The 13,611-nt window shown below is 42.9% G+C and overlaps 1 protein-coding gene across 2 annotated transcripts in view; it reads right to left on the reverse strand.

Annotated features, from left to right (window-relative positions):
• The window catches only part of TAB2 (TGF-beta activated kinase 1 (MAP3K7) binding protein 2), a 162,012-nt gene that overhangs the window by 23,827 nt on the left and 124,574 nt on the right, over positions 1-13,611 (reverse strand). For both annotated transcript variants that reach the window (XM_073627441.1, XM_073627440.1), the window contains exon 6: positions 10,432-10,525. In XM_073627441.1, coding sequence (XP_073483542.1) covers positions 10,432-10,525 — 94 coding nt within the window. The remainder of the gene's footprint in view (positions 1-10,431; positions 10,526-13,611) is intronic.

Raw genomic sequence — 13,611 nt, forward strand, 5'->3', positions numbered from 1 at the left:
TAATAAACTTGGGTGTCCATGTTCATAAAATAAAAAAAGTGATGACTCCAGATACGTTTTTTTTTTTTTTTTAGCAAACAACCACCGGCACCCATGTAATTACAAATTGTATGCTTTCGCTGAAAAGGTTGACCTCTTAAATTACAAGAGGTCTGAATCTGCTCATTGAGGATATCATCAGTTCAAAGACCAGTGTAATGGAGGATATTCCACAGAAACTCTCCTCTGCCAGCACCACCTCTACTTAAATTTTTTTCTCAGATTATCTGTCTATCATAGGCGTGCGCACAGGGTGTGCCCAGGCACACCCTAATCACCCTGTGCAGCACAGATTTCCCCCTACTGCCCTGGCTCCCCCCTCCTTCCCTCTGCAGCACTGCCGGCTTTTCCTCCTCTCCTGCGGGGATGTTTTAGGATGAGTGAGGGAAGGGGCTGGTAAATATGTATTTATCAGCCACCTCTCTTTCTGAATGAACATCGTGCGTGATCGGTAGTGTGTGTTTGAGCTTTGGGGTGCACACCCTAATGCAATAGGCTGCGCACACCTATGCTGAGATTTTATATATATATATATATATATATATATACACATATACACATATATACATACACACACACACACACACACATACATACATACATACATACACACACACACACACACACACACTGTATCTCACAAAAGTGAGTACACCCCTCACAGCGCTGTTTCAGGGTCTTGGCAATCTTCTTATAGCCTAGGTCATCTTTATGTAGAGCAACAATTTTTTTTTCAGCTCTTCAGAGAGTTCTTTGCCATGAGGTACCATGTTGAACTTCCAGTGACCAGTATGAGAGAGCGAGAGCGATAACACCAAATTTAACACACCTGCTCCCCATTCACACCTGACACCTTGTAACACTAATAAGTCGCATGACACAGGGGAGGGAAAATGGCTAATTGGGCCCAATTTGGACATTTTCACTTCGTGGTGTACTCACTTTTGTTGGCAGCGATTTAAACATTATTGGCTGTGTGTTGAGTTATTTTGAGGGGACAGCAAATTTACACTGTTATACAAGCTGTACATTCACTACTTTACATTGTAGCAAAGTGTAATTTCTTCAGGGTTGTCACATGAAAAGGTATAATAAAATAATTACAAAAATGTGAGGGGTGTACTCACTTTTGTGAAATAATACACACACACACAAAAAAGTATTGGGACGCCTGCCTTTACATGAACATGAATGGCTTCCCAGTCTTAGTCCGTAGAGTTCAATATTGAGTTGGCCCACCCTTTGCAGCTATAACAGCTTCAACTCTTCTGGGAAGGCTGTCCACAAGGTTTAGGAATGTGTATGGGAATGTTTGACCATTCTTCCAAAAGCACATTTGTGAGGTCAGGCATTGATGTGGACGAGAAGGCCTGGCTCGCAGTCTCCACTCTAATTCATCCCAAAGGTGTTCTATGGGGTTGAGGTCAGGACTCTATGCAGGCCAGTCAAGTTCCTTCGCCCCAAACTCACTCATCCATGTCTTTATAGACCTTGTCTGTACACTGTTGAGCAGTCACATTGGAACAGGAAGGGGCCATCCCCAAACTGTTCCCACAAAGTTGGGAGCATGAAATTGTCCAAAATGTTTTGGTATGCTGACACCTTAATAGTTCCCTTCACTGGAACTAAAGGGCCAAGCCCAACGCCTGAAAAACAACCACACACTAATTCCCCCTCCACCAAATAATTTGGACCAGTACACAAAAGGAAGGTCCATAAAAGACATGGATGGGGGTGGAGAAACTTGACTGGCCTGCACAGAGTCCTGACCTCAACTCAATAGAACACCTTTGGGATGAATTAGAGCAGAGACTGTGAGCCAGGCCTTCTCGTTCAATATCAGTGCCTGACCTCACCCATGCGCTTCTGGAAGAATGGTCACCCTTCTAAACCTTGTGGACAGCCTTCCCAGAAGAGTTGAAGCGGATATAGTTCCAAAGGGTGGGCCAAGTCAATATTGAACCCTACGGACATAGACTAGGATGCCATAAAAGTTCATGCGCGTCTATATACAGTATCTCACAAAAGTGAGTACACCCCTCTCAATTTTGTAAATATTTTATTATATTTTTTTATGTGACAACACTGAAAAAATGACTTTGCTACAATGTAAAGTAGTGATTGTACAGCTTGTATAACATTGCATGCATGCTCTGAACGCGAGTTCTATAGCTACGCCCATCACTCTCCAGCGTTTGACATGCCCTGTGGACGTTACCTGCTGATGTGCCTGCCATGACATCCCTCAGCCTCGGAGCTAGACACCACTGGAGCGCCCGGGGACTGTAAAATCACCGCTGCCCAGCTCGGAACCGAAGGACCATCAAGGACAGCTGAAGCGACCCTAACTTCTATCCAATGCCTATCACCACGGTCAGAACGTGAGTGCATTGTAAAGATAATTAAAGTTGTAATTTTTTAACAATTTACTACACTAAAAACAAAGCTCTTTTTCTGCTTTGTTTCTCACACCCCTAAGTGAAAATATCCAAAATTAGCCATTTTCTCTCCCTGGTGTCATGTGACTCGTTAGTGTTACAAGGTCTCAGGTGTGAAAGGGGAGCAGGTATGTTAAATTTGGTGTTATAGCTCTCATTCTGGTCAATGGAAGTTCAACATGGCACCTCATGGCAAAGAACTCTTTGAGGATCTGAAAAAAAAAATTGTTGCTCTACATAGAGATGGACTAGGCTATAAGAAGATTGCCAAGACTCTGAAACTGAGCTGCAGCATGGTGGCCAAGACCATACAGCGGTTTAACAGGGCAGGTTCCACTCAGAACAGGCCTCGCCATGGTCGACCATAGAAGTTGAGTGTACGTGCTCAGCGTCATATCTTTGTTGTCTTTGGGAAATGGATGTATGAGTGCTGCCAGCAGTGCTGCAGAGGTTGAAGGGGTGGGGGGTCAGCCTGTCAGTGCTCAGACCATACACCGCACACTGCATCAAATTGGTCTGCATGGCTGTCATCCCAGAAGGAAGCCTCTTTTAAAGATGATGCACAAGAAAGCCCGCAAACAGTTTGCTGAAGACAAGCAGACTAAGGACATGGATTACTGGAACCATGTCCTGTGGTCTGAGGAGACCAAGATAAACTTATTTGGTTCAGATGGTGTCAAGTGTGTGTGACATAAAGACAAGTGTGTCTTGCCTACAGTCAAGCATGGTGGTGGGAATGTCATGGCCTGCGGCTGCATGAGTTTTGCCGATACTGGGAAGCTACAGTTCCCAAAATCCAATATCTCAGAAAATGTGATTATTACATAAGACCAATAAAAAAAAAAAGGATTTTTAATACAGAAATACTGGCTTACTGAAAAGTATGTAAATGTACAGTGCATACTATACTTAAAGTGGTGTTTCAGCCGAAATTATGCTTTTTAAATAAAAATATCCCTATAATACACAAGCTTAATGTATTCTAGTAAAGTTAGTCTGTAAACTAAGGTCTGTTTTGTTAGTTTATAGTAGTAGTTATTTTTGATAAACTTCCAGCAGGCCGTGGCCATCTTAAGTGTGGGCATCTGAAGCCAGACTGTATTTCTTCCTGGATCTCATCCTTGCAGATCTCGTACATGCTCAGTGCAGCACAAGCAGTGTAATAGGTTTCAGGTCAGGTTTCCACAGCAACGGCAGTGTCAGAGCAAGTTGCCGCCCCCCTTCCCAGAAGGCATTGCAAACAGGAAATGATGTGATGGGCCACGGCCAGGGAGGAGGAAGTGAAAAATGAATACAGCAGATATACAGTAGGTGCTGAGAAAAAAATAAAAAATATATTTTTTAATAATAATATATTCGTTTACAGTGCACAGTTTAGTGAGGGATGCTGAAGAGTTGTAAAAGTGGGTGGAACTCCACTTTAATACTAGGTCAGGGCTCCTTTTGCATGAATTACTGCATCAATGCAGTGTGGTTTGGAAGCGATCTGCCTGTGGCACTGCTGAGGTGTTACGGAAGCCCAGGTTGCTTTGATAGCAGCCTTCAGCTCGTCTGCATTGTTGGGTCTGGTGTGTCTCATCTTCCTCTTGACAATACCCCACAGATTCTCTATGGGGTTTAGGTCAGGCAAGTTTGCTGGCCAATGAATCAGAGATACAATGATCATTAAACCAGGTATTGGTACTTTTGGCAGTGTGGGCAGGTGCCAAGTTCTGCTGGAAAATGAAAGCAGCATCTCCATAAAGCTGGTCAGCAGAGCAAAGCTTGATGTGCTCTAGAATTTCCTGGTAGAGGGCTGTGCTGACTTTGGATTTGATAAAACACAGTGGGCAAACACCATGTGGAAACTTCACACTGGACCCAATTCTGTGCCTCTCCCCTCTTTCTCCAGACTCTGGGACCTCGATTTCCAAATGAAATGCAAAATTTACTTTTATCTGAAAAGAAGACTTTGGACCACTGAGCAACAGTCCAGTCCCTTTTCTCCTTAGCCGAGGTAAGACGCTTCTGATGTTGTCTCTGGTTCAGGAGTGGCTTGACACAAGGAATGCAACAGTTGTAGCCCATGTCCTGGATACGTCTGTGTAGTGGCTCTTTAAACACTGACACTAGGCATAATCCACTCCTTGTAAATTGCCCCCAAATTCTTGAATGGCCTTTGCTTCACAATCCTCTCAAGGCTGCAGTTACCCCTGTTGCTTGTACACTTTTTTTAACCACACTTTTTCCTTCCACTCAATCTTCCATTTCTGTGCTTGGATACAGCACTCTGAACAGCCAGCTTCTTTAGCAATGACCTTTTGTGACTTACCCTCCTCATGGAGGGTGTCAATGACGGTCCTCTGGACAACTGTCAAGTCAGCAGTCTTCCCCATGATTGTGTAACCTACTGAACCAGACAGAGACCATTTAAAGACTCAGGAAACCTTTACATGTGTTTGCATTATTTCGCTGATTAGAGTGGCACCATGGGGTTAATTTACTAAAGGCAAATCCACTTTGCACTGCAAGTGCACTTGGAAGTGCAGTCACTGTAGATAGCACAAAAAATAAAAACCACAGGAGGTGATCAAATACCACCAAAAGAAAGCCATTTGTGGGGGGGGGAAATGACTTTGGGTACAGCATCGCACGCCCACGCAATTGTCAGTTAAAGCGATGCAGTTCGCAAAAAATGGCCTGGTCAGGAAGTGGGTAAATCCTTCCGGGTTGAAGTGGTTAATTAGTATATTTGAATGTGTGACTTAGCACTATTTTATATCTCACAGTAGAGTTTGCGGCTGTTTGACAGTTTGTATTTTGATTATGAGCACAGTTTCTATCCTGAGATAGATATATACGCCTGGGGGGCTTATTCATACCCCAGCAGAAGCCTTTGGAGGCGAAACGCGTCGGGTCTCTATGACTACACCCCACCGCTACCCACTGCACTGTTTTTATACTGTTTTTTATTCTTTTTTTATATCAATTTTACTTTGAGCCGAGTTTTTAATGCCCTCGCTTGTAAAAAAATTTTTGGAGTGTACTCCTTAATAAAGTGCTCTAACGCTTTTTACAAAATAAGGATTTACACTATGTGGAAGCTTTTTTCTTTTCTTTGCCTATTGGTTCATATGACGGGCTTTTGAGGAAACGGTCATTCGGCGACCGAAACCGAATCCTGGGGGCCCCGGATCCTAATTTGGTACACCATCTGAGGACTTCTGACAAGATTCTACACAAGTCTTCCTACAGATCTTCACCCCATACCGCTTGACGGTGCAAGCTCGTTTGACTCACCACCAACGGCCTGTGAGTCCACCTTATCTGGTAAGGGCATCCTTTTGCTTTTCTTTCTCTGTGTTGAGACCACCCACGAGTCAAGAATCTGCTTGTACCTAAGGACCCTTCCTAAACAGCCTGTAATCATCTTATAGGAAGACGGCTTACGCCCAGATGGCTGTGGGACTAAATTAGGAGTACCCCATCCACCCATTAACCCTTTCATGACTAAGCCTATTTTTGAAATTTGGTGTTTACAAGTTAAAATCCGTATTTTTTGCTAGAAAATGACTTAGAACCCCCAAACATTATATATATTTTTTTAGCAGGAGAATCTAGAGAATAAAATGGCGATTGTTGCAATATTTTTTTATCACACGGTATTTGTGCAGCGGTGTTTTAAACGCAAATTTTTGGAAAAGTGACACTTTCATGTATTTTAAAAAATCCAAAAAATCCAAAAACAGTAAAGTTACCCCAATTTTTTTGTATAATGTGAAAGATGATGTTACGCCGAGTAAATAGATACCAAACATGTCACCCTTTATAATTGCACGCACTAGTGGAATGGCGACGAACTACGGTACCTTTGAATTTCCATAGGCGACGATTTAAAAAATGTTTACAGTTACCAGGTTTGAGCTACAGAGGAGGTCTAGGGCTAGAATTATTGCTCTCGCTCTGACGATCGCGGCGATACCTCACATGTGTGGTTTGAACACCGTTTACATATGCGGGCGCGACTTCCGTTTTTTTTTTTTTACTTTTATTGCTGTCACAAGCAATGTAAACATCCCTTGTGACAGTAATATGTGGTGACAGGTACTCTTTATGGAGGGATCGGGGGTCTAAAAGATCCCCGATCCCTCCTTTACACTTCAAAGTATTCAGATCGTCGAAAACGGCGATTCTGAATACTGTGTACTTTTTAAAATTCGGCGCCATTGGCAGCCGAGTAAACGGGAAGTGACGTCATGACGTCGCTTCCGCATTTACAAGAAGAAGGCTGGAACGAAGCCGCTCGCAGCTTCGTTCCAGTCCGCCCCCAGCCGCCGAAGGCAGCCGAACGGACACCGGGCCTCCCGATCGCACGGGAGGCCCGGTAACAGCGGCGGGAGGGGGGGATGTCCCCTCCCGCTCCTCCGGTATAACAACCGAGTGGCTTTTAGCCACATCGGTTGTTATACTCGGGTAGCTGATCGCCCGCTGAAAACAACGGTACCGGGATGATGCCTGCAGCTGCGGGCATCATCCCGGTATAACCCCGGAAAGCCGAGTACGCATATATGCGTTCGGTCGGCGGGAAGGGGTTAATAGACTTTGAGTATCCATATATGTTTACCCTTTTTAGGGATCTGGATGTCCTTTCTCTTGGCTTTTACCTTAATGAACATTATTTTTGTGGAGCTGCATACTTAGTATATTAAGATACCTTGCATCACTATTTTTCTGTATTATCTTTTTGGAATATGGTTCTGTATGCACGATTGTTTCTTAATTAACCTACAGGTTGTTACTGAGTATCCTACCCCCTTACACATCTAAGTATTCACTATTACTTTATACTCTACATTCCTTTGGGATATTTTATAAAACAATTACCTTTCACTTCATAAGTTTACACTTTAGCTTTATTACTCCTCTATAGAGATCACTACTACTTGACTAGTAGCATGTGTCTCACCACTCATTAGCGCCACACTTTTCATTATTATCTATATATATATATATATATATATATATATATATATATATATGATATAGCGCGAGAGAGAGAGAGAGAGAGAGAGAGAGAGAGAGAGAAATAAAATAGGAGTTTCACTTTTTGAATTGAAGTACTGAAATAAACGTTTTCATGATATTCACATTTGAGGTGTGTGTGTGTGTATACACACATACAGTTGTGCTCAAAAGTTTACATACCCTGGCAGAATTTATGATTTCTTAGCCATTTTTCAGAGAATATGAATGAGAACACAAACTTTTTTCACTCATGGTTAGTGTTTGACTGAAGCCATTTATTATCAATCAACTGTGTTTACTCTTTTTAAATCATAATAACAACAGAAACTACCCAAATGACCATGATCAAAAGTTTACATACCCTGGTGATTCTGGCCTGATAACATGCACACAAGTTTACACAAAGGAGTTTGAATGGCTATTAATCCTTTTGACGACGTAGAGACCTAACGGCGGGGGGGTATTGCACACAATCAGGTGGCTGCAGACACCGGGATTGTGTGTGAAACTGAAGGAAAGCGCCACTGTCGCCCGATCGCTCACACACCCCCGGTACCGGCGCTCTTGCATGTGTGTGTGTGTGTGTGTGTGTGTGTGTGTGTGTGTGTGTGTGTGTGTGTGTGTGTGTGTGTGTATATATATATATATATATATACTCTGAATGCCACGGTGGAACATAAGGTTTGTGACCACTAAGCAGTTTCATCCTAGTATAGTAGCTACCACGGTTTATGGGAAGCTGCATTATGTGCCTGTGCTTATGCTAGTAACTGAGCGTTAAGGTGAAGCTACAGTCTCTTTTTTTGCCTAAAAATAACAAACATGTCATACTTACCTGGGCAGTAGTTTTGCATAGAGTAGCCCTGATCCTCCTCTTCCCGGGTCCCTCTCCGACTCCTGGCGCCTCCCTCCTGTTGAGTGCCCCCACAGCAAGTAGCTTGCTATGGGGGCACACCAACTGTGTCCATTCAGACGTGGAGCCCTGGCTAGGCCCCGCCTCCTTTCCCCTCATTGGCTCTCTGACTTTGATTAACAGCAGCGGGAGCCAATGGCGCTCCGCTGCTGTCTCAACCAATGAGAAGGAGGGTCCCGGGCAGCTGAGTCTCTCGTGCAACATAGCTGGATAGGGATGGGCTCAGGTATTAGGGGGGCTGAGGGGGGAGGCTGCACACAGAAGGTTTTTTTATCTCAATGCATAGAATGCATGAAGATGAAAAAACCTTCTGCCTTCAATCACCTTAACAGGCTAGTGAATGTGCTCCAAGAGGGGCCTTTTATACATTTCTAGTAGGGCTGCGGAAATTAACGATTAATTCCTCGATTAATCGTTAATTTTTTTGATCGATCAAAATTTTTTGATCGGTACTCACCTCTCTGCCGGCTTCCGGGTCTTCAGGGAGTTCTGTCGGAGATCCGGTGACGTCACGGACATCGACGTCACCAGACTCCTCCCCCCTTCCCCAAGTGCCTCCATCTGCTAACGAAGGGAAGGGGGGAGGAGTCCGGTGACGTTGATGTACGTGACATCACCGGACAGCCTAGACAGTGATGGTAAATATGGATGTGGTTAATTAGGATCATTCAGTGAGCTAAGTGTAAGCAAATTTGATAACCTCCGTTTTTAACATTGTTGTCCTTAGAGGCTTATAAGCTGTGATATTTTTGCCATGTGGATCAGCTTCTGCTGTTGCCATGACAGCGGCGCTTGCTTTTGATTGACTGTTCAGTTCTTCAGGGTATATCAATAAAATGCGATCATGTCTGCTTCCAGAAAATGTAAACACTCTGTCTGCGTGACTGGCTAAAGTGATGCCTACTTGCCTACTATAAAGTGACTGACAGTCAATATACTAGATAAGTTTTATAATTAAAGTTAAACTAACTTTCTACGTTTTTCTTAAAGTTTAATAAAAAAAAATTACTTACGTCAGTGCTACAGTTTGAATTTAAAACGTATTTGTGTGAACTGTGAAGTTAAGTCATGGATTGTGAAAACGAACTAGTGTCGGGTGATTGTATATAGCATATACCACATTTACCACTGACTAATGCAGAGTTGCAATGCAAGGAGATCAGCTAAAAGTAGTTGGATTTGTATGTGCATTATAATTAATCAAAATTAGTCGATTAAAAAAAAAAAAAAATCGATTAATAGACCACGAAAATTTTAATCAGTAACAGCCCTAATTTCTAGGCATCAGAGTGGGATTTTTTTTGGCTGTGTTAAAGATGTAAACTATGAAATATTTTATGCCGAAACTCCAACCTATCTACATATCAATTCAAACCCTGCCCTATTCAAATTACATTGTATTAATGGCACTTGCAGAGATCATTTACATGTCATTACACACAAAAGTAGCTACAGCCACTGTCAAACCGAGATTGTCATGACAGTCATTTTGACATCCGGTATTTGGCCCTTGACAGCTGCTGCAGCTCCACTATTGCCAGCAGAGTGTAGGAGATACAACAGAGAAACATGGTTGAGGGTTTTTTTTTTTGTAGGCTGTATCTCCTATGCCCATAATCCTGAATTGGTCAAAATATACTTGTTCCTGCCAGCCAATCTGGTAACAGTGTAAAAAAAAAAAAAGTGGTAAAAAAGCTGATGTACTGGGTGACTACAGAAACATGGATAGCTCCCTCTCTTTCACCCGATTGCTACATAATGAACAATGCAAGATGAATAAAATCAGATCATCTAAATGTCAGCAACTCATTCCCAGCAAGTTGGAAAGGTAAGCAAAACATAAAATAATGCTGTGGATTGGGCATTAATGACTCTGTAGGAAACTCTCATACAACACTACCGCATATTACATTCATGACAGGTGCACTTTAAGCCATGTGCACTAGGCAGAAACTCTATGCACATTGGTATTTGCAATGAACAGACTCAAATACAAAAAAACGTGATACAACATTACACTGTATCCTAGCTACTTACCTCTTGCCTGAAAAAGGTCTATTTCTTTGGTGAGACAGTCTATATCAATCTGCAGCTGTCTGTTACAACTCCTTAACTGCTGCATTTCTTCCAGCTAAAAGAGATAAAGAACATTACTTTATACATAAAAACCATGATAGCACGTTATTGGCCACACAAATTGCTGGCACATGGATTCCACAGTAAATCAGGATTACAGATATCTAACAAGATTTAACATCTTTCTGAACATTTTTTTAAATCTCTCTATATTAAGTATTAGTATTTAGTCTAACTTCTCCGAAATAAAATAGATCATTAAATTATCTGTTCACTGAAAACACCACACCGTTTTTGCCCTTTGGCTTTCTTGAAGCTGTGTTTTGGAGTAAGCCCATATTGTGTTAATATAAGAGGCATATGCATTTAAACGTGAATATTGGTGTGCTTTTTTTTTTTTTTTTTTTTTTTGGGATGTGTGCAGTAATCCAGCATGAAAGAGCTCTTAATTTTACAGGGTGACTGGTCTTGTATACTCCTACCTCCTGTAGTTGTCTTCAGGCATCCTGTAGCCTGTGGGCCTGCTGACTCCTTTCCCACAGCTCTGCTCTCTGTACAGGCTACGTATAGCGCAGTAATAACATCATTACTTTTACAAAGGTAGTAAGTAGTATATTGATTTGCAAAGTCATTTGGTGGAAACAAAATAGATTTATATCATTTGTGGTTATTGGAGAATGCATCTGAATACATTTTTTTGTGCCTGAGTTATGCCCCGTACACACGGTTGGACATTGATCGGACATTCTGACAACAAAATCCATGGATTTTTTCCGACGGATGTTGGCTCAAACTTGTCTTGCATACACACGGTCGCACAAAGTTGTCGGAAAATCCAATCGTTCCAAACGCGGTGACGTAAAACAGGTACGTCGGGACTATAAACAGGGCAATAGCCAATAGCTTTCGTCTCTTAACTTATTCTGAGCATGCATGGCACTTTGTCCGTCGGATTTGTCCACACACGATCGGAAATTAAAGGATCGGATTTTGTTGTCGGAAAATTTTATAGCATGCTCTAACTTTGTGTGTTGGACATTCTGATGGAAAAAGTCAGATGGAGCCCACACATGGTCGGAATTTCCGACAACAAGCTCCGATCGCACATATTCCGTCGGAAAGTCCGACCGTGTGTACAGGGCATTAGGCTTTAAAGAGAGCCTTGTGAAATTTTACATCCATTTTTCTAGGAAAATTTTGCTCCCGCAAAGAAGAATAATGTTTTATGTTATGAATAAAGGGGGCATATAGAAGCCTCCAAAATACAACGGGTTATGCGAAAGAAGGAAATATTCTATTCTGGACTCAAATAGTGTAGCGCTCCATCGTCCTCTTTGATCCAAAGCACGGTCTTGTGGCACTTTCATTTATTTGAAGCAGCCTGGCCAGGGATATACTCTGTCACAAATTCACTTTATCCAAGAAGAACCCAACAGTGCTTGGATTCTCCCCTAATTAAGTGGTTCAAACACTTTATATGAAGTGTGCAGGCCTTAAAGAGGACATAAACCACAATGGGTTTTACTTCCTCTTTTACCCTGCATAGTAAAAGCACAGAGATTCTGCTCTATGCTGGTTCTCTGCCTATTTATCACAGCGCTCCTTCAGTGTCACCTACAACTGTCTCCTCCTCTCCATTGCCCCTTTCTGTGGGGGTCCCCCAAGGCTCGGTTCTTGCTCCCCTTCTCTATCTACACCTCCTCCCTTGGTCACTTAATAACTGCTCACGGCTTCCAATACCACTTATACGCTGATGACACCCAAATCTGTCTACTGCTCACCTCACTCCTTCAGTCTCCCCTCGCATTACTAACTGACATATCAGCATGGATGTCGCACCACTTCCTTAAACTAAATCTCTCTAAAACTGAGCTATTATTATTCCCCCCCGCCTGTGCCCCCCTCCATGACTTTTCCATCAAAATCAACAATGCAACCATCAGTCCCTCCCCTCACGCCAGGGTACTAGGTGTAATCCTAGACTCTGACCTGTCATTTCAGCCTCAAATCCAATCGTTGTCAAAAGTTTGTAGAATTCACCTCCGTAACATCTCTAAAATTCACCCCTTTTTAACAAATGAAACCACCAAGCTCCTCATTCACTCCCTTGTTATCTCTCGCCTTGACTATTGCAACTCTCTTCCCATTGGCTTACCTCTCCATAGGCTATCCCCTCTTCAGTCTATCATGAATGCTGCTGCCAGACTTATCCACCTTACCAACCGGTCAGTGTCTGCCAACCCTCTCCTCCAATCCCTACACTGGCTCCCAATCACCCAGCGAATTAAATTCAAAATTCTAACCACAACATACAAAGCCATTCACAACTCTGCCCCAAGCTACATCACTAATCTTGTCTCCAAATATCACCCAAATGGACCTCTCTGTGCTCTCTCATCTCCTCCTCCCATGCTCGTCTCCAGGATTTCTCCACAGCCTCCCCCATCCTCTGGAACTCGCTACCTCCATCTATCCAGCTATCCCCTACTCTTGCTACCTTCAGGCGATCCCTGAAAACTCATCTCTTCAGGAAAGCCTATCATGTCTCCAACTAATCTCCTACCACTTCCACCAGCTCATTCCCCACAGTTACAACCTTTTGTACCACCTGCCCCACCCCATTTGATTGTAAGCTCTTCTGAGCAGGGCCCTCTTAATCCCCTTGTATTTTATTGTATTATAACTGTATTGTCTCCCTTTTATATTGTAAAGCGCTGCGTAAACTGTTGGCGCTATATAAATCCTGAATAATAATAATAATAATGGGCTAGTATGCATCGCAAATAAGACCATTATGTTGCATTAACCTGCAAATGAAGCCCATGATGTCCCTGCTGGTGGCCGCATCCATCTTTACCCCTCTTTCTTCTGGGGCCGTGGCTCTGTGACTGGCCGGAGCCGCGTTAAGTCACTCCCATGCATGCGCACGAGAGCCGCCAGTCATGGCATGAGCCCCTTAGAGACGGCACGATTCTGCCCTTTCTTCAGTGTGCATGCGCAGACGACAGCACACGCGTATATGGTAAATATCACCTAAACCTGCACGGTTTAGGAGATATTTCCAGTACCTACAGGTAAGCCTTATTATAGGCTTATCTGTAGGTACAAGTGGTGTAACAAGGTTTACAGCCACTTTAAATC

This window comes from Aquarana catesbeiana, linkage group LG04 (genome assembly GCF_042186555.1).
Source record: "Aquarana catesbeiana isolate 2022-GZ linkage group LG04, ASM4218655v1, whole genome shotgun sequence".
Lineage (NCBI taxonomy): Eukaryota > Metazoa > Chordata > Amphibia > Anura > Ranidae > Aquarana > Aquarana catesbeiana.